The sequence below is a fragment of the Hirundo rustica genome, chromosome 1, assembly GCF_015227805.2.
Source record: "Hirundo rustica isolate bHirRus1 chromosome 1, bHirRus1.pri.v3, whole genome shotgun sequence".
NCBI classification, from domain to species: Eukaryota; Metazoa; Chordata; class Aves; order Passeriformes; family Hirundinidae; genus Hirundo; species Hirundo rustica.
Window position 1 is genome coordinate 12,617,964 of NC_053450.1, and position 21,079 is coordinate 12,639,042.

Consider the following 21,079-nt stretch of genomic DNA (forward strand, 5'->3'; position numbering starts at 1 on the left):
TGTCAAAGGTAGTAGATTAATTAAAAGAGTTGTTGTTGTAAACCCCTGGGCTGTGATCTTGCCTGGTCTTGTAATATAAACAGTATCAGATCTGGGAAAGTCACGCCTCTTGGAAAGTGGCAGCTCACATCCTGACTACAGGTGGCAATCTCATAGCTTGAATACTTTTACTTTAGGGATATTTCTTCAACTGCATCTTCTGAAATAAATAGGGTTTATGAAAGCTGAGCTCTCATTTTTATTGTATGTTCCTAGCCACAGAGAAAAGCTTGAAACTATGGAATGTCAGCAAAGCAAAAAGGCTTGATGTATCAGCAAGAATTAAAAATGTATTTTAAATACCAGGCAAACCTCAGATGGATTTTCAAGCCCCAGTTGACATCCCCAAGGGAAATTTGGCTGACTACAGTTGGTAACAGTGGTTTCCTATTAAAGCTGCCTTGCCAGTTATTTTTGCATCATTAGGGATGTGTGTGTTTCTTCAAGTGCCACACAGTTAGTGGTGACAGCTGTCCAGCAAATCACAGACCAGTGACAAACTGCAGTTATCCTCGGCTCTGAACTTCCTCTCCTGCATTCTTCACACTTGCCCATTTCCTCTGTCACCACTGCTCTCCTGAAATTGCTTTGGCAGGGTTACAGTAAAGACCATCTTAAAAATGGTTTTAGCTAAAAAAAATGCTTAAAAATTTTTAGCTTAAAAAGCTAAAATGCTTTTAGCTAAAAAAGAAAATTCAAGCTTTCTATTAGTCTGCCAAGTATGTAATGGTACCTGAACACACAGTAACCCCAGGACCACAGTGGCATGTGCTCCAGTATGGGCAATGATTTCCTAATGGTGAAACTGGCCTAGGACTACAATAGAGGGACTGAGGATTTCTGTCAGGAAAGGTTTTAAAGAACAGGCTAGACAAATCTTGGGAACAAAAGCTGTCCTCCCCTGAGCAGTGGTCATCTTTCAAGTCATCTAGGAGGTTGTGGAGTGACACAGCTGGTGAGGGAGACAGCTCAGGAAGGCACCTGACTGGAGCTGTTGTTTGGGAACAGAGAAGGACTGGTGTGATGTGATGGCTGGAGGCCGTCTTGGGCGCAGCGATCACAAAATGAGGTTTCAGTTTTTTGAGAAATAAGGGGTGGGGCGGGGGGTGTGTCAGCAAAGCCAGTAGTGTGGGCTTTGGAGGGCAGACTTTCATCTCTTTGGGAGGCTGGTTCAGAGAATCCTTTGAGAAGCAGTCCTGAGTGGGAGAGGAGTCAAGGAAGGGCTGGACAGTGTTCAGGAAGGAACTCCTAAAGGCACAGGAGCAGACCCTCCCTGTGTGCTGAAAAGTGAGCTAGTGGGGATGAAGATGAGCCTGGCTGGATGGGGAGCTTTGACTGGAACTCAGGACAAAAGGTTTATGACCTTTGGAAGACAGGATGGGGAACTCGGGAAGACTACAAGGATGTTGTGAGGTTATGCAGGGAGAAAACTACAAGGGTGAAAGCCCATGTAGAACCTAACCTGGGTGCTGTGGTAAAAGACAGTAAGAAATGTTCCTGTAAAAACATCAGCAAAAAAAGGAAGACTAAAGAGACTCTCCAGCCCTTATTGGAGGTGGGGGAACACAGTAACAAAGAATGAGGAAATAGCTGAAGTATTTAAAACCTTATTTGTCTGTCTTTTAATGGTAAGACCAGTTGTTCTTTGAGTACCAAGCCCCCTGAACTAGGCTAGCAGCTGGAATTGATGCTCTTAGATGTCTTTTCCAACTAAAACAATTCTACGTTTCTATGGTTCTATGATTCTACCTTCAGCTCTCTTTATATGAATCTAAGCATTCATATTCCTGAATCAGTGATTGGCTTGGATTGACTTCTTGTTTCCTTCTTGAAGACAGAAAAATTATATTCCCATTTTACAGTGGGGAAAGTGGAACTTTTGTTTGGATACCATTTGTCTTGTACAGATTCCTTAAAAAAATAACAAATCTCAAATAGAACTCTCCCAAAGGGTAAAGATTTTAAATTCAGTTTTGTCTTCTTTAAGTAGTAAAAGAAAGTGATTGGATATCAAATGGAATAGCTGTTCATTTCTTACCTTTACTGGCACCCTGGGATCCACTCGTGCCAAGATCCTCCAGGAGGACCTGCTGGAGGCTCTCCACGCTGTCTGCCAGGGTGTAGCAAACTGAACACCTCCCTGGTGAACAGAGGTCTCTTGGAGCTCAGCTGGCTTTCTGGGAAAAAAAAAAAAAAATCCTGCCCATCAAAAATTGTTGAATATGAGAAATCAAAATGAAAAGTGCATGTTTAATTTTCTCCCCCTTCCTCTCCTACCCCCCCGCCCCCCCCCCAAAAAAAAAAAAAAAAAAGAAAACAAAACAGTTAAGTTGCTTGAGTTTCTTAGATAGCTTGTGGAGGTCTGTTGTGATAATGGAGATACAGATTTTGTAACCATTTTAAAAAAAGGTTTCAAATAATCAAATCGCTTTGAAGCTGACAACTAAGTAGATAAATAAATTAGAAAAAAAGACAAGTATTGGATTTTTTAATGATAAATTTCATAAGTAGATTTGAATTCTGAATGTGACTAATTTTCACCAGATTTTTCAGACGTCTGTGACTGCTCCACATTCTTTCAAAATAAAGTGAAATTATTAAGAATTCTAATTGAATTTTCGCTTTTTTAATAAGGCTTCCAAATATTTCTCAGCATGCCCAGAATTCCAGTTGATGAAGCACAGCGTACAGATTTTAATTGTTTTTTGAAGGTAGCACATTTTTGTGCCAGTCATGTAGTGAATTCACTCATTTGCTTGAAGTCATTAGATGCATTGCAGCCTATCAGTATTACTGAATATTGATCAATGACACACAGGCTGAAATGACACAGTATTCTGGATTGTCCTTCAGACAACATAATAACAATGAGAATGAAACATCTTGTTCTCTCTGTATTGCTCCCCTACTATTTTTTCTTCCAGCACTTGTGATTTATTATGACCCTTGAGTAAAGCAGTCAAATCTGTCAGTCTTCAAAAGGTACCAATCATGATGAGCCATTAGGGAATATTAGGGAAGACAATGTGGTAGACAAAGGCACAGAACATCTCCTGGGACAGATTTCAGTCACTATAGTTTTAATGTAGACATTGATGATTACCTGTCCTTCACCAAATAGACACTGTAATAATCTCAAATTGCATTTTTCATGTTTCAGACATCGTTAAAAACGGCAAGCTGCTTTCAATCAGAAGTCCACCTCCAGCATTAACATTTGATTGGATGCTGTTGAAAACTGTTCTTGATATTTAGAAATTCACACACTTTTACTGGATTAAAAGCTGTCACGTTTGTATCTTTTGAGGCTATAGATATTATTACTCCTTTATCTTAGTGTGGAACCCATTCATTTAGCAGAGGTCAGATTCAATTGCAAATTATAGACCCTTCAGGGACTGTGAGTTGAAACTATGGGGTCTGCACATGGATTCTGCTCTTGTACAATTACCAATATGCCCCACTGATGATGATGTACTCCCTCAAAAAGTGCTTCACCTTGGCTTGAACAGAACACTCTGCTCACAGCACAACTCCAGCACACAGTGACCTGCAGGGCATGGCAGGGATCAGTGGCTGTTCCTGGTATCCTGGAGCATACCTGTTTCCCCACCACTGAGTAACAATATCTGTTCTTGGGCAGTTGCACAGGAGATGTGGTAGAGCTTCCAAAGCTTCCAACACAAAGTAGAATCCCTTTCCTTCTGTGGCTGGTCCTGATGTGCAAAATAGCTCCATGGACTGAAGCAGAAGACACACAACTGTGCTCTGCTCCTTCTTGGTTTTTCACAGGGCAAGCCTGGCTTACTGGAGGAAGCAGCCTGCTCCATTTTAAAGGGAAGTACAGGTTTTTCCCCTAGCACTAGGTTTTGAGTGCTTTGGGGTCCAGTGATTATTTTGGAGACAGCACAGATGCTCACCTCTCCCAAAACTAAGCTGCATCTTAGATGTATAATTTCTACCACATTTTAATTTTGTGATTTTTATTTAAATATTTATTAAACTTCAGATAGCTGCTGTAGCAGCTTTTTGGTGTTATATTTATGATACATATTTCAGAAAGCAAGTTTACAGCCACTCTCACATGCAGTGTGAAGAGCCCAGACAACCCACAAATAAGTTTTGCATGCACACACAACAGATTGAAAGGTGTCTGCTAATAGCATGTTCACTTCTATCCTGAATGTGTGGTTGTGAGCATGCTGGAAGAGAGGTAGATTGCTGTGTGAAACACTGGTGATGGCAGATCAAACAGTTGCTGACAGGTCATGGAGGTAAGTACTTGTGATGGCCTCCACTTTTACAGAGATTTTTGCTTATAAATACCAGGTTTGTGCTCACTCTCACTCTTCAGGCATTCCATTCATTTGTTCAATCAGTATAACTGATTAGAAAAGCCTGGGGTTAATGATCTTTCCCTCCCTTTAGTCCTCCCTCCCCTGTGCCTCTTTTACAAGCAGTACTAAAAATGTGACCTCTTCCAGTCCAGGTTTGTTCCCAGTCAAGTTGTCTTTGAAGGTCAGTTGAACTTTAGCTGTCCACTATCTCCTGCTCAGCCTCAGTGGCCAGTGGAGCTGTGCTGACCTTTCTGTGTGTCTGACTTGCATCCGTCCCTCTTCCTGTGACTTACAGGTTGGCCACTGACCTTGAGTGATGAAATGTCCTCTTACCTTCCCTGTTCTCCCCTGGCAATTTCTGTCAAGCAATAAAAATGGGAACAAGAAAAGATAGCAAAGTGCAGGTTTTTCTACAGAAGTAATTTGGTTCAACACTGTCATTTCAGGAGTGGACCTTTGCTATTTGCAAAGCTTTGCTGTCATAAATTACCACTACTCTCATTTCACACAGTGCTGTCATGGTCTGAAGTCACTGCTATAGAAGAAAACGTGTTTTACCCAGGAAGTACCAGCATATTCTTAAATCACAATGGTTGCCTTAACTAAGATGAAAAGCAATCAGTGTCTTAACAAATGGTGTGGAGCATTTACCATCTCCTGTGCATACTGCCTGTTCGGTTTTCCCTGGAAAGATTCCTGATGGCATCAGGAAGTTAGAGTCTCCTGTCTCACTGAAGGCTAGCTCTTACTTACAGATCTTCAAATCCTAACTTTGTGCATAGCAGAAGGATTGTGTATCATGGTTAAGATTTCAAAATAGATTAATTACCATTTTGTCACTTTTTGAGTCCCCTGGACATGGATTTCTGTGTATTTAGTTAATCAGTTTTTGTGGATCTTAAGACAACACGTCAGGAGCTTAAACTCTTCTCATGTTATTGTGTAATATATTTTTACTTAAGATAAAGTGAATAAAGTTTAGGCGATGCTGGGTTTTTCACTCCCTTATGTTTCTTATCTTTAATCTGCTGCAATGGAAATGCAGCGTGTTAGATTCCATAAAGATAGAAAGATCAAGGATGCACTTTATACAGCTCTAGAGGATTTAAGGCTCAAGGCAAATCATGCTGCAAACTGGTGATAACTATTTTGTATTACTACTGCATTGACATTGATGCAGCATTCATGGAACATATGCACGAAAAATTGTATGTGAACAGAATAATTATACAACCAAGTTTAAATCAGGGACAATCCATATGATGACTCTCTGATCCAAATATGGACTTCTTCTGGTTTTTTTCTGGTATTTCACAGACTCAGAGAATTATATAGGTTGGAAGGGTTTCAGCCCTCCTGCCCTAGGTAGACCCAGCTAGACCAGCTTGCTCAGGCCCTTGCCTAGTCATGTTGTGAGTAACTTGAGGGGTGGCTGTTCACAGTCTGTCCTAGTATTTGAGCACCATGACACACGGAAAAGGTTTCTCTGCGTATCAAATCAAAATTCTTCTTGCTTCAATTTGTGCATATTGAATGACATCTTCTTCCAGTGCACTTCCAAGAAGAATTTGGCTCCATCTTCTCTGTAGTATGGAAGACATGGAACCCTCCAGGCTTTTTTCCCAAGGGCATGGTCTTAAGAGTTATTAGAAAAATTTCAGCTGACTTCACCAAACTCTGGAACAAACCTCTATAGCAAAATTGGGATCAGGCATTCCTGTTTGACTGTAGGAAAGGTCTCAGACCACTTGCCATTCTTGTATGGGTGAGTTCAAAGCATTTAGGTACTTTTCTTGCGTTTAGAGGTCTTTGGATATGAGCCAGAGCTGTTTGAAAATCCCATTAGTCCAGAGGCTTAGGACGTTGTTTGAAAATATTGCCATGTTGATGTGTTTGACTGTGTTCATTTTGGCAAAAGTCGGCTTGTGTCCTGTCATTTTAAAGGACAATGAGAAGGAGTTCAGACTTGAATAGACCTGTCTTGGGAATGAGTGTGCTGTCCATGCTCAGCAGGGCCTGTTACTGAGGCAGTCAGTGCATTCTCTGCTCAGGGTGCTGCAAGGTTGGTCCCTGCTGTGGTTCCCACCTGGCCTGCGTGGCTCTGGCTGCAGGCACAGCACTGGTACCTTGGCCAAGCGCGTGCCTCGCTCACTCGCTGCTCACTGCTTACAGGAGGCAATATTGTGCCCTGCGGGGGGTTTTCATGTGCACATTGACTTTAATCCAGATCTGATAATGGCACAAGCCACCACCTTTGAGCCATCGCTGAGGTCAAAAAAAGAGAAAAACAAAACCAGACGTGCTTTCATTAGCTTTTTTTAAAATCCTAAACAACGTGCACATTATTTCCTGTTTAAAACTACAAAGTTTAGCAGCAAAACACATCTCATCCGCATGTGGTATGGGAGGTGTTGATATCTCCTGCCTACGGCTGTCACTTACACCCACTCCTGCATTGCAAATTGCCTCCCATCAAATGGGCTCGCGCAAATATCAGCGTTGTTGCATATGCTGGGGCTTGCAGGATGTATTTCTGCATCCCTGCTGTTCATCTTGCAAAAACCCTTTTCAGTCCCAGCTGTTATTTTCAGGAACTGACAAATGGGTTTCTGTAAATTAATCAAATTTATTCTGAACATGGATGTAACCCTTCATCAAAAGACAATGAAAAGGCAAGAAATACGTAGCAGAACATATCCCAGCCTGTGTCAAATCTGGATTGTCAGCACAGAGAGATTTTAAGGAAGAGGTAAAATAGCAAGAAAATTCTTTCTTGGTTGCTCCTCTTGTGCTAAGTTAAGAGGATAGTGTAGGTCTGGGATTTAGGAGGAAGTGTTGGGAAAGGGGGTTAAACAAACCACTTACTGTAAGCATAAACTTGCTACCTTCACAGTGGTCTCTGAAAAGAGACCATTTTGGATACTTGCTGCAGCAGAGTCTGCTGGCAGTTTATAATTTGTTTACTAAACTGGGAATGTAACTGAAATGTCCCTTTTGAGGTAAAAAAATATAAAACAGCTTTTCAGAGTAGACCAAGGCCGGTAATTTAAGTGTCTGTAAGTCTTGCAAATTAAAAGTATTTTTCATCCATTCCTGACAGTATGAAGTAGATGAATAACTGAAATTCAAAGAAAAACCTTTTGAAAAGAAGACTTGGCAGATGAAAGAACAAAGGTCCAAACAGTTTGTAAAAGGATTTATCTCCACTGAGATGCTCATTGTTTTTATGGCAACTAATTATATGTGAAAAGTGTTGAAGGTTTGGAAGCTGTGATCCCCATTGGAGGGGGCAGGGGTCCCCATCACTTCGGGCACAACAAGCTGCTGGTTCCTTTGAAACATTGCTGTGTACCAGGGGAGTTACTCCTCAAGGGTACACTGTGAGCAGTGGCCAGAAAAGCAGCAGGAGCAGAGCAGCCATACAGGTAGCGTGGAGCTTGTGTCACCACTTGCAGTCAGTCCTTGACATCACAGATGTGGTCCCAAAGCAAAGCCTGGTGCTGCAAAGGCATCCAAAGGCAGCCAGAGCTCAGGCACGAGCCATGGGGTCTGGTGTGCCACAGCCCTGCGTGTGCCGCCTGTGTCCTGCACTGAGGCATGGCTGTGTCAGCCGAAGGCTGATGGCCAACTCTCCCTGTAGCTGCTGGAATTCAGCAGCTGTTCTTGCACACGTTTTGTGTGCCCCCACATTCCTGTCCGTTCCTGCCATGAGTGTCCCAGGAGCAGAGACTGCGGTGTCCGTGTGGAAACACAGAACGCTTCACCTGACTCTGCAGGGAGGTCTGTGCCTGAGCGAGTCGTGAACACAGGTCTCCTCTGGTGTTGTCCCAAGCTCAGCCATCATGTTACTATACACAAAAAAAATTAGATTTTATCTCTGCAGCACATGAAATATTTTCTGAATTTGGAAAAGTAAACCAAAGAAGTGCATATGGGAAAAAGTGGCGTTTTCACTTAGTGGGATGAGTAAATGAGGAGCAAAGAGATTTGAAGTAGCAAAAATGATTCTTCACCGCACTTGGGTTATTTTCTTAGAAAATGTTCTCCCTTTTCAAGTTTGTGTTTTAAGACTTTGATCGAGGGGCACAGTATGTCTAGGAAACAAAAAAAAAATCAAGTTTGCTTCTCGTATAAACATTTACAGCTTCTTTGACTTGAAGTGGAATTTCACCTGGGAATATAAGCGGTGACCCCAGTGACAAACAGAGGGAACACTGGTTCCTGCTGCTCGGAGGTACTTGAGCAGTGCCCAGAACACCGGCAAAATATTTGCTGATTCATTTTGTGGTAGAGTACTGACTTTTTTTTTCTGTAGTTCATCTAGAGTTGATCTAACAATTTTGACTTTGAAAAAGGGTTGAGTTTAAAAAGTTTTTTAGAGTGGATGGTGATTTTTGTCTGCAACACGGATCAACGCACTTTGAATTGTACACGTGCAAGTGGGAACTGAAGCAAAGAAACTGTAGTGAAAGTACCAAAATTCTGCAAAATTCTGGCTAAGGAGCTGGCCCTACTCATTATCTAAAACCATGCCTCTAAAATGTATCTCAAATGATATTTAAATCTACTCTAACACAGGCATTTCATGTTATCTTTATGGTATGTCAGATATTAAAACCTTTAAAACTTGAACAAATCCTTCACTTAGTTGCCCCAAAGCAGCATGGTTTTTGCTCTTGTTTTGTAATTTGCTATTATACCCATGCTTGGTATGACACTTGTTGATCTGGATTAATTTCCCATGCTGATTTGTGATGAATGTGCCCTGTAGGCTAATGGTATATTTGCAGCCTCTCTTCTTCCTTTGTAAAATTTGCTATTAACATTTACAGGACAGCGTGTTCTCTTTGACACCTTCCAGAAGTGCCAAGTGCCTGTTGAACAGCATGGCATCAGCTGTTACAGCCTGATCAAACCCTACAAAATAAGGGAGCAGTGATGCAATTCAAGGTTTTTAAGGAAAGGCAGTATCTTTTATTAGATCAGCTGTTACAGTTGGGAAAAAACAGACAGGCTTTCAGGCACACAAATCCTTCTTCAGGTCTGAAATAGCAGCAGTGTTGCTTACACCAGCATTCCTCACCAGTGAGGCAGCTATGGTCCCAGTAAGATTTAGACACTGTGCTTGGAAGTGTGTGTATTGCATGGCCCTTCTCGCTGGGGAGGGCTTCAGAGCAGAACACAGAGATCACCCGCCTCCTCGCCTCTTCCCAGTGCACACCACACAAACAAGGGATGCATCCTACAAGGACAGGTAGCGTAATGTCACTTATTCTTGAGAAAAATCTTCAATACCTTTTGACCAAGGCACATCTTTTCCACAGTCACCCTGCTGTTGGGAGGGAATGGGGCAAAGCCGTGGGCTTTGCACTGCAGGTCATTAACTTCAGGATTCATGCTGGAAATTCTGTCTCCTAACATTTACAGCTATCCAGCAAAGAGTTGTGGGACCAGCTGGCAAAATCAGTTTTATTCTCTTTCTTGTAATTGCTTTGCAGGGAGCAGTGTTCCCAAAGTTTCTGAAGTCACTGTTGACTGACCAGCCACCTGATAGCAAAACATGTGATTGAAAATGCTACACAGGCAGGATGGTTCTGCAGAAAAGCTGTGAACAGTTTCCCGTAGTCTTTAGATTGCTTGTGGTCACAGAGATTTCACATTTTTCTTTCCTTTTCTTTTCTGGAAATCTTCAAGGGTATGTAATAAAGTCTTTCTAGTTAAAGAACACAGATGAGTTGGTCCAAAATGAAATGTTGACATTGACATTTACTGAATGTTAACATTATCTGTGACACTCCTTTCTGTATTCCCACGCTAGGAATTGGGGTGTTAACTGTAGGTAATAGCTGTGGTATTAAGAAGCTGAGGATGCTTTTTGCTCATGTGAATATTTTCACGGTACTGTGGGAACTCTGGATTTTGCATTCTTTCATGAGTGTAGTAATACATGTGTTAATTATGTGGTTTCTCTATCCGGCCCTATTAAAAAATGAAAGATTGTGTTTCAGGAAACTGTCACCACAAGAAAATTTAAATAAGTATTAATGCTTCTGTAGAAATTGAAAGGTTGAACTGTTTACAACTTCAAGAGACATGAGCAACCAATGAGCAAGTAATGCTGTAAACAGGAATATGATTATTGGAAAAGCTTATTTCAGAGGGATAAATACATCTTAAAAATTACACAAGCGAAAAATCTTAGTTTAAGATCTGCTTTTGGGTATTGGTATTCTGATGTAGAGGTGTGTTACATCAGTCTTGAAAGCCCTTTAAAGTTTAGAGATTTGTGGGAGCCTGTCTTTGTATAAAATGCAAGTGTTTCAAATGTGGTTCTGAATTATCCTACCTGGGTGTGCCACTCCCAGCCTGGCCAGAGTTTGATCCCTTTTCTATGTTTCCCCACCCAACAATGTGACCAGCAACATGTGCCCACAGCAAGTAGGCTGGCATCAACCACAGAACAGCACAGACAGCTGCTTCTCTATACCAGAAGAGGTTTTAGTGGAAGAGTCGTGAAGACAAGCAGATTCTCTGGTGAATTTCAGAAATTGTTTCATTCCTTTTAGTACCCAGCCAAGATGTTTGTGTTTGAAAATATGGCTGTTGTGTTACTGTAGATCAGTGTTTCTTTTTCTTTATGTGCACCAAAAGGAAAATTATTAGTTTGTCAGTGAAAGAGCTTCATTCTTACTTGAAACAAAGGTCCTTTCATATTCCCAACTATTTAAAGACACTTTTATGCTGCCAGAGTAGAAGTAAAAACCATACTTAGTCCCCATAACAATAATTGTGTTGCCATGTGGACGTCACACATCTGACCTGCAAAATACAATTCCACATCTGGATTCTGCAGGCAGTAAAGGGCTCTGATGCTCAGGTGTTTAGATGTCTTTGACAGAAAGGTTTGAAATGTGAAGGCAGATCCATCACGAGTCAATGCTTGGGATCAACCCCACATTTAGGTTGGATCTCTTTATAAAGACATTTCTAAAACTGAAGGAATGGTATGAAGGAAGGAAAAGAAAAAAAAAAAGTGAACTGCTGAGGAAAAAAAGCATCTACTCCCAAACCACTAGTTTTTGATACCTATAACTCTTCTTTAATAGTGATGATGTTGCAGCTTTTTTAAACAGAAACAGCAGCTGCAATGTCCAGGACTCAGTTTAATGTGCCAGCTACACATGAATGGTGCACCTTATAAATATACATTTAAGGACTTTTCATGCATACCACAGCTAGCTAACAGCCAGCTCCACCTCAGTGTTCTTTCAATACTGCATTTATGGAGTAGCCTGTAGTAAAGGAAGGCTGGAAATCACAGTGGTAATGGTAGCAGCAGATGACTTGCGCGTTATTTCATTTCTGCTCCATCTGATTATAAATTCAGGTGGGAGATGTCAAAAAGCTAGAGAAGTAAAACTCTCTTGTGTTCATTTTCTCACCCAGAATTCGACATGTTTGTCTCATCTGGTTCTGCATGGTGATAGCTTTGTCTCTTGTTGTTTCACTGAGGCTCTGCTCTTTTCCAGGTGCCAGGAGACAACGAGAAGCACTGGAAGCCAGTGTTAGTGGTTTTGACAGAGAAAGACCTCTTAATATATGAGAGCATGCCACGGATGAAGGAAGCCTGGTTCAGCCCTGTGCATACCTACCCCCTGCTCGCCACCAGGTACCTTTGCTTTTTTATCATGACAGCTTTCAGGAGCAGTGGGAACAGCTGAGTCAGCCAGGAATGGGTATAGTTGGTACACAGCTGTAGTCACACTTGAACTGTGGTTGGAGAAGAAGTTCTTCTTCAGTGGGCTGATGTGCTGAGCTTCACTCCTCTCTTCTCCATTTCAAGTTCTGGCTGAGGCTGTCGACCAGAAACTCCCTGGGATTTTGGATGGGGCCACTTGGCCTGGATACAGAAGCAGGAGTGCTGAAAAAGCTGAGAGCTCAGTCTCCTGAGATTCCTATCTCAGTGTGCAGACCTGTGAGTTTGGCAGAAGCACTTTGGCAGCTGCTCCTCCAGGCTGAGGAACAGTGAACTTGTTGCTCTGAGTTGAACATTCTGGTGTGGCAGTTCTGCGCCACCAGTTTGGGCCTTTTGGAGGGCTCCACATGTGATGGAGATGCTTTTGGCACAGGTTCTGTTCCTGCTCTAGCAAAGTAATTCCTGGCCTTTTTTAGCTTAAAATGGTAAACTTGCAAGACACATTCCTGATTCTAGGTTAGAAATAAACATTTGCATTATTTTGAAGGTATCCATTAACACTAATTCAGAGAGCGCTTTCCCATGGTTGTCTTTATGCAGTGGAAACTCTCTGTGCTTCTTGATATGAATCTTAATCATGTTTCTCTGCCAGTATGGTTGAAGGGCTTGAGAAAGAGCTGTTGTTCCTGGTTTCAGCCTTGCTACAGGCCTCTATTATACACTTTTCAATGAGTTCTCATTCAGAAGGGCTGGTTGCCCCAGCCAGAACCAATGGGTCTCTTACTGCACTCTCATTAGTTAATTTTTGTTCTGCCTCTCCCCAAATGAGCTGATGCTTTACTTCTAAGTCTCATTATATTAAAAAAAAAATAAAAATTGAGCTCACAGATTTACACTGATGATTGCTTTCAGAATTCCTGAGAAGCCACCTTCTGACTCCCCCTTTCTTACCCTAACATGGGCTGAGAGACACCAGCCTTGCTTGCAGTCTGCTGCGTGGTATGGTGCTGGATGCTGACAATTCTAGGTGACAAATCCCAGCAAAAGTTGGGTAAAGTACTGCAGTCTGTGTCCAGCTGTGTCACTGCACCTTAGAGTTTGAGAAGCAATAGCACCCCAGCAGAAGGTGATGCATTTCCTCCCCTTTTTTGGGGGGGGTTTAATTTTTACATAAGCTCAAATCCTCCTTAAAGTGACTGGGTGTCTTGTAGTGTACCCTGCCCCTTCCTGGCCACACATTGTCATGTGCAAAGACAACTCCTTGCTGAGTATCACCAGCTCCCATCACCAGTGAGACCAATTTACTGCATCAAACAATCTAAGTCCACATCTTGGGGCCTGTTACTTAATTATTTTTTCTCAAGAGGTCACATTGGATAGCAGACAGACTTGCCTTGGGTGGGGATGGTCATCTCCTTGTCTGATGGGATACCTTCCTGAGTGCAAAAACATTGGTCTTCATGCTGGAGGGGAATGAGAAGTTGCACAGCACGTGTCAAGCTGCTGAATTGTCTTTACAGACTGGGAAGAAAGCAAGCCAGGATGGTCTGTAAGAAAGCCAGGGTGCAGTTCAGAAAGGACAGGTGCAAAGTTCAGTGCTGGGGAATAATCACCTCTGCTGTTTTGGGGTGGATTATGAGCAACAAAGTAGCTGCTCTGCCAGGAAGCACCTGAGCACTGTGATAAAATTGCTTGAATCTAAGGTGTTATGTTTTTGAGAGGGGAAAATGAAGACAATCATCTTGGGTTATAGCAGAAGTGTTGCATTTTGGGCAGATGTAGTAATCATATCTAACTACAGAGAATGAGTAAAGCCTCAGGTGATACTCCATGTTTATGAAAGGCATTGCACTTCCAAAAAGATGCCAGTTAACTGTGGAAGGTCTAGAGGAAAGCAATGCAAATATATAACATAGAAACACTATCAGGAGCGGAATACTTAAGAAACCCTAGTAGCTTAATCTAGAGAAGTCCATGGAAAACAGGTCAATATTTTTCAGATATGAGGATTAGCCACAAGGAGGACAGGAAATATCTTTTCCAGAACCCTCCTGAACACAACAGGACATGGTTCACTGCACTTGTGGCACGGAATTGGTGAGGTACTGGTTTAGATTCTCTGGGAAGGGTGTGCAATCCTCATCACTGGGGACACACTGAAGGATGGGTGACACACAGCACAGTTAGCCCTGCTCTTTGAAGGGGGATGTGCTGGGCGACCTCCTGACAACCATTCCAGCCCTGTTTCTGTGGGTTTTTACTACTATCACTGAATATAACACCCAGAAAAAAAGACAGCAGCTGTACAGAATTTGGCTGTTCAGAATGAAGTCACAATATGATTAATAAACATATACACATATACAGCAGGTTCCATAAATGCCCTAAATCAGATTCCCTAAATCATTACACCTCCTGTTTTGGAGGATTTTGATTAAAACCCTGCAGGTCCCTGCTTTTATGATATGCCACAGTGAGTACAGTTATAGCAAAAAAAATACATTTTTCTGTTGGTATTGACTGCTGTGTTCATTCTCAGTCAGTGGTTCCCCTCCTCGTGACGAGTTTTTTAATCCCCTCTGTGCATTGATCAGTGCAATTTAGAACTTTTCACCTGGAAAGTTTGCAGAGCACATGTTGTAATCTTAGCTGCTCCCATCTTTCAGATTTTTATGAGTCCTTGGGAAAACATTTTTGCTTAGCTAATGCATATTTGAAAAGCTGCTGAAACTGGAAAACTTCAGTGCCAGATACTGTTCAGAGTCATGCTTAATCTACCCAAGACATAATGAGCAGAGAAAATTGGAAAGCGGTAGAAGGATTACAATCTTCTCACAGTCCTTTAACAGCAAAATTTCAACATGCCCTTCTTGTTTGTTGATAAGCTTGCCTACAACCTATAGATGCCATTAAGACCTAAAAGTATTTTCCTGTCAGTCTTTTCCAGCTTTGCACGGAATATAAATAATAGCTCAAATAAAACTGAGATCAGATTTGAGTTGCTCCTTTAAATCTCTGCACGGGGAGGCACGGCAGCTGGCACACAGCCCTGACTCCAAGGACCTTTTTGTCATAATCTCTGTTTCAGTGTTTCCTTATGCCTGAATAACAGTGCCTCCCTCTAGCATGGGAATGGGGCTTAAGTAATTAGATCTTATTTGTTTGCAATCAAATTCCATTATCTATCACAGACAAATATGAAAGGAAGGGGGAAAAAAAAGCAGCCCATGTTGGGCTCTGATTAAAGATCAGGTAAGAATTTTGTGTACAGCCGAGGTTTCTAACCAGAAAGTATTAAAGCAGTTTGATTGCTAATGACATGGAGAAAATGGCGAAGGCATTTGGGCACTGAGTAGTCATTTGGGCAAGCGGGCAGAGAGCACAGGGTGCCCTGAGAGCCCAGGAAGTTTATGAGGTGCTGTGCAAGTTCTCTGCTTGCCTTCCGAAGGCAGTGAGGGGGGCTGTGGGTGCCTCCGAGGAGAAGAGCCATTCCAGGGCAGGTTTCAAATGCTAAGTCAGGGTTCTGTAGGAAAGGTCAGATGGCAGTGGTGTTCTAACCAGCAGAGCAGCACTTGCACGTGGTCTCTTCTGAGCTAAATCTCAAGTGAGCAGCTGGAGGCATCCTTTGAATTTCAGTGCTGGTTTCAGTGTCCTTTCTGAAGAGACCATTAGATCTGGCTGTTGCAGGAGATTGTTGAAACTCTTCCCATAGCATTAGGATGAGACGCAGGTCCCAGCGCGTCTCACCCTGCACCAGCACTTCGTGTTAGACCATCTTGCTATCACGCATTTGCAAAGAATAAGGTTGAAAAGGTCCCCGAAATGCAGAGAGACGAGGGAGGAGTGAGAGAAGACGAGAAGCGTCGCCCTGGCCCCGCGGTTGCGTGTCTCGGCCGCGGGGACCCCCGCCCGTGCCCGGCCTCCTCCTGCCCTCTCGCGGCTCCGCTGCGCCCGCCGCAGCCGCGCAGCTCGGGCTCGCTCCTGGGGCTCCCGCGCTCACGGCTTCCCCCAGAAACCTCCACGCGGCAGAGAAACCTTCAAGGGCTTGGGTGAACATTACCAGAGCCGGGCCCGGGGTGCTTCTTCGGCTCTGGGGCGCAGCGCACACCACACGTGCGCACCCTCCCCTGCAGTCACGGTGATGGGAGGCAGGAGGGGAGGCCTTCTGTGAAGTTTCTAAGGCTACTTTTTGCCTTTTAAAGTATCTCTGTGGTCTTTAGGATAAAACACTTTCTATGAAATGGCCGACATTAATGCAACCTTATTAAAGCCTGGGAATCCTCTGACCTGTACCCAAATGCATCAGTACCGAGAGCTGGTACATAAATACTATCAAATGCCCTCCCACATGTTTGTCTAGTTCATCTTTAAGTGCATGACTTTCCAAAGCATGATCTGGAGTTGCTTGATGGAAAAGTATTTTTAAATAGTGAGACTGGATTTTTAATAATGAGGAGATAATAAGAAAAGGCAGGCAAGAATCAATGTTCATGTTGGATGTGTTTAATTTGTAAACTACATCTTGGTTCTATCCATATGCTGAAAAACCTACAATACAGTACTATGGATACAGCATGAAGGTGTGGGGGAGTGGGTGGTGGTGCTGTGTGTTTTGGAAGGAAGTCAAACATTGGAACCATCTGTTTGTTATGTATTCAGTAGCATAGGTAATAGAAAATGATTTTTAGTACAGCTGAGGAGCACTGTGTAAAGGAGAATGCAGGAAAAAGGTGGAATAATTTTATTTCTAATGACAAGCTTGATGTGATTTTCCAGGCTGCTTTTCCACAGCCCAGTAGCCAAAGGCAGCATGAGAGCAGTGACTGTGCCTGTGCCTGGGTGACCAGCCAGGGACAGACAGCAGCAGATGTCACTGAAGATTTCAGTTCCCTGATTCTTGTTTTAATTACCAAGATGTAGTTTCCCCTCAGAGTTTGCACCCTCTCACACCAAATGAAAGGGAATTAAAATTTTTGGGTTGTTTGTTTGCCACTTAGTCCCCGGCTGCAAAATCTGCCTCCAGTACAGATAGGAGGCTCTGAGCATCAAAGCTGAGTGGGGCATTAACTCAGCCTTTCTAGAGGGAAAGCAGCTCTTCTTGTTCTGCCCAGACAGGACAGGGCTTCTCTGACCAGGGTATTCCATGTCTCACTTCCCAGGAGCTCTTAGGACCACAAAATCAAGGGGGAAGCTCAAAATCAAAATAAAGTTTCCATGAACTTGAGCATGAACAAATCTTGCAAATCTTCTACTAGGGTATGAAAGAGGGGTGCAGCTGCTTGCCACAATGTGCATCCCAAATATCAGCATGAACTGTCAGAGAATTGGGGAAAGTTTCAGATACCCTGTGGCTGGTGTTTCAATAACTGAAAAGCTAAAGTGCTTTTTCTTTCCTTTCTGCTTTTTTCTTTTCTGCCTAAACATTCCTGTTTGTTGGCTTACCCATACAGTGTCAGCTAACACACAACTATTCTTGCTGATGCAAAACAATAATTGGAAGTTAAATTAGTATTCAGTAATTAGTTTAATCTAATGTTTTATCCTTTAGCACAAGTGTTCTACTACCATGCCACATACTTTATAGACTCCTATGAAGTTTATTGTTTGCCTGTAGGCCCAAGGCAGAAATAAGCTTTTCAGACAAATTTCATTTTGTTTGCCTCTGGGGGTTGGTCTCTGAATCTCCAAGAGTGATGATCTCCCCTGGATTATTCTTTTCAGATTAATCAGTGTTTTGTCCCTGAGTGAGTTCTGTGCTGACTGTCCATACTTTTAGAGGGGGAAAAAAAAAAAAAAAAAAAAAAAAAAAAAAAAAAAAAAAAAAAAAAAGGGCAGATTTAAAGAGGAATTAATTTTTATGAGGTATTGATTTTCTCACTCAAAAATATTCCCTGCGATTTTTGTTTGCCCAGATGAACAAAACTTTCCTGGCCACAGGAGATCAGCTGTTGATGCTGGGCAAAAAAAAATGTTAATTGCAGACAAATGTGAGAGAATTTCAGATTACAGGTAGCTGCAACATTTTGCATTTTACAGGTTCCTTATGGGAGAAGTAAGTACAAGACAGTACTTTGGTGTCTACATATTTCACAGAGCTTCATACTTTATTCAACAGTGTTTATCGTTGAATTTGATGGCAGATGTTTAAGCTTTAGAGCAAATGCTACTTTACCGTGGAAGTTGGATTCAGCTGCCTCATCTGAGTCAGCACCTGTATCTGTGGAGCAGATTCCATCACCACAGACCAGTCAAGGACTTCTCTCAGTTCTTCATCCAAAGGGATGTTTTGTACAATTCGTTAAGTAATTTTGGGACATCTGTGTCATCACCTGTGTCCAGCTGCTTCTGTGCTCACTGCCTTGGACCTTCACTCTTCTGAGAGAATACAGAGGAGATGTGAGTTCTCATGCTCCCAACCACGTGTTTTAGGAATGTGCAGAGCAGAGCTGTGCTCAGGTGGGGATTTTGGTGCAGTGCACTGTTAGAATTTCCTGATGTGTTTTCAAATCCAATTGCAGGTTGGTTCATTCTGGGCCAGGAAAAGGCTCACCGAAGTCAGGGGTGGATTTGTCTTTTGCAACCCGTACCGGTACAAGACAAGGGATTGAAACTCATCTGTTCAGGACTGAGACCAGTCGAGACCTCTCATTGTGGACGAGGAGTGTAGTGCAGGGCTGCCACAATTCTGCAGAGCTCATCACAGAAATCACCACATGTGAGTAACGCCTGCAGCGCTGCCATTTCCACATCTCCACATCCTTCCTGTGACTCCTGTGGCAGTTCAAGTTCCTTCTGCTAGAGGTGATTTATTTAAAGAATGTGCATGTTTAGGATTGTACTTGTTTAAAATACTGTCAGGTTCTGAGCCAGTTGCAGCTGCTGTGGTACCTGTGTCCAGTGACACACTCATTGTCATGCTGAATTCTGGGTTTGTTTTCAGCTTGTTATTTCAGAAACAAGTCTGTAGTTAGCCATGTAGGGCCTGCACGTCACAGAGGAGTGATTTGTCCAGAGGAGGTTTGTCCAGAAACCCACAGAAAAGAGCATTTTCTGAGATTCAGGAAACTCCTGCGAGCCTAGCAGGAGTTTCTCCTGCAGAGGGCAGAGGCAGAAGAAGACTGGCACATTCGGTTTGGTCATCTATTCACCCAGCTCTACGCACTAGAGGAAAGTAAAAAACCACAAACCAGTCTAATAACCACATTTTGATGGGTAGTAATTTCCTTCCCTCAACGTCAGGGTGTCACTTCTCAGTGCTTCTCTCCATCCAAAATCGATTGGAATAAAAGTACTTGGCTGCTGATGCTCTGGAGTGATGCTTTGCTTGGCCAGGTAGCTGCATGCCTGGGGTGGCTCTGGGGTTTGAGGCTGGGCCTTTCTCTTGAGTGCCCCCAGGCTTTGCAGTCCTTCCCCTGCTAGTCCTGCAGTTGGCAGGGCAGTTAACATTGAATTTCATCTTCACTTATTTCCTAAAAATGTGAGAGCAGGAGCAAAAGCACAGATCCAGCAATGCCAAAGGACAGTTCTTGTTTCTCAAAGCTCAGGTAGAGCCATGTGGCTGCTTGTCAGCTGCCAGGCCCCGTTCCCACAGGGAGCTCAGGATGCTCTGTGAGGGCCTCTGATGTGCAAGCCAGCCAGAGAGCTGGAACCAGCTTGAGAACAGGTTCATCTCCTTGGTACTGTGACATAGATGCCATTCTTTCTGAAAGAAGAGGGGCATCAGCCCCTTCTTTTATCACAGCGCCTTTATCCACTGCCAAGGATCCTTCCTTGGTAGAATTGTTCCAAGAAAGTGATGGAATAGTGAATTTGGGAATTTGAACTCCAAAACTCTTCATTCTTTAATTTGGATCATGGCCTCTGTTTCAGAGCTGAGGGGAAGATGCAGACTTTCTGCTGCAGTAGCTGTTATATTCAATTATCTGGGCCCTTTTTCAATTACCACGACACTAATGAGGACTCAGGAGCGTCTTCATCTTTGTCAAAATACTTTAGGGAAACCCTTTACAGCTCCTCATTTTCTCAAGTGTTGTGTGCCATGTTTATTGATTCTGGCTGTGTCTGTCAGATGCAGGAAGAGTAGTTCTGGCTTTGTCAGGGTTTGGAAGGAAGAAACACCAGTCTGAGCCTTCTTAAACTTCAGTACACTATTTTTTGTCAGCATGTAGATGTATGATGCAACATAAAGAACTGCTTTTAAGAATGTGAGAGACTAAATTTTGATTTCTTCTCCAGCTTGCACATACAAAAGCCAGGAGTGCCGCTTGACCATCCATTATGAACATGGATTCTCTCTTACAACCGAACCACAAGATGGTGCCTTCTCCAAGATAATTGCACAATATCCCTACGAAAAACTGAAAATGTCCTCAGATGATGGGATAAGGATGCTTTATTTAGACTTTGGAGAAAAAGATGGAGAAATTGTAAGTACTGTGTTTAGTAAAGGGATGCATATTACCATCTCTTTGGTTGTCCTAGAGACTATGGGGATGAAGAAGCACTACTGGAAGTTGGACTAGATGAGCACTGTAGGCCCCTTCCAGCTGAAATACTTTATTCCATTCTGTTCCATTCTAACAGTTGGCCAGTGTCAGGTTCCAGTATGAATATTTACACAGTGTGCTTTCTAGCACAGCATGATGATCAGGCTTTAGAAGGAGATAAACTAATAAAAACAGTTAAAATTTTAAAAGCATACAAAGAGAGATGGAAGATTTGTCATATTTAAGAACAGGCTGTACTTCTAAATAGCCAGATGATAAAATTTTTGTATGTATACATTTCACTTTTTTAAATTATTGAGGATGAAAGAACTTAAGAATGAGGCCTTATTAATTCTAATGTACACATAGGGACTTCATGTTATGACAACAACCTATGTTTTAGGTGTTTTTGAACACGCAGTAGCTGAACAAAAAAGCTACAGATGTTGTGCAAACTGTCTGTGTGGGCCTCTAAGCTTTCACAATGCCTAAAAATAAGGTGCATATTCCAAGAAGCAGTT

The 21,079-nt window shown here is 42.6% G+C and overlaps 1 protein-coding gene across 1 annotated transcript in view; it reads left to right on the forward strand.

Annotated features, from left to right (window-relative positions):
* The window catches only part of SNTB1 (syntrophin beta 1), a 113,867-nt gene that overhangs the window by 87,363 nt on the left and 5,425 nt on the right, over positions 1-21,079 (forward strand). The window contains exons 4-6 of the mRNA XM_040063714.2: positions 11,906-12,045; positions 18,591-18,787; positions 20,308-20,498. Of these exons, the coding sequence (XP_039919648.1) occupies positions 11,906-12,045; positions 18,591-18,787; positions 20,308-20,498 (528 nt within the window). The remainder of the gene's footprint in view (positions 1-11,905; positions 12,046-18,590; positions 18,788-20,307; positions 20,499-21,079) is intronic.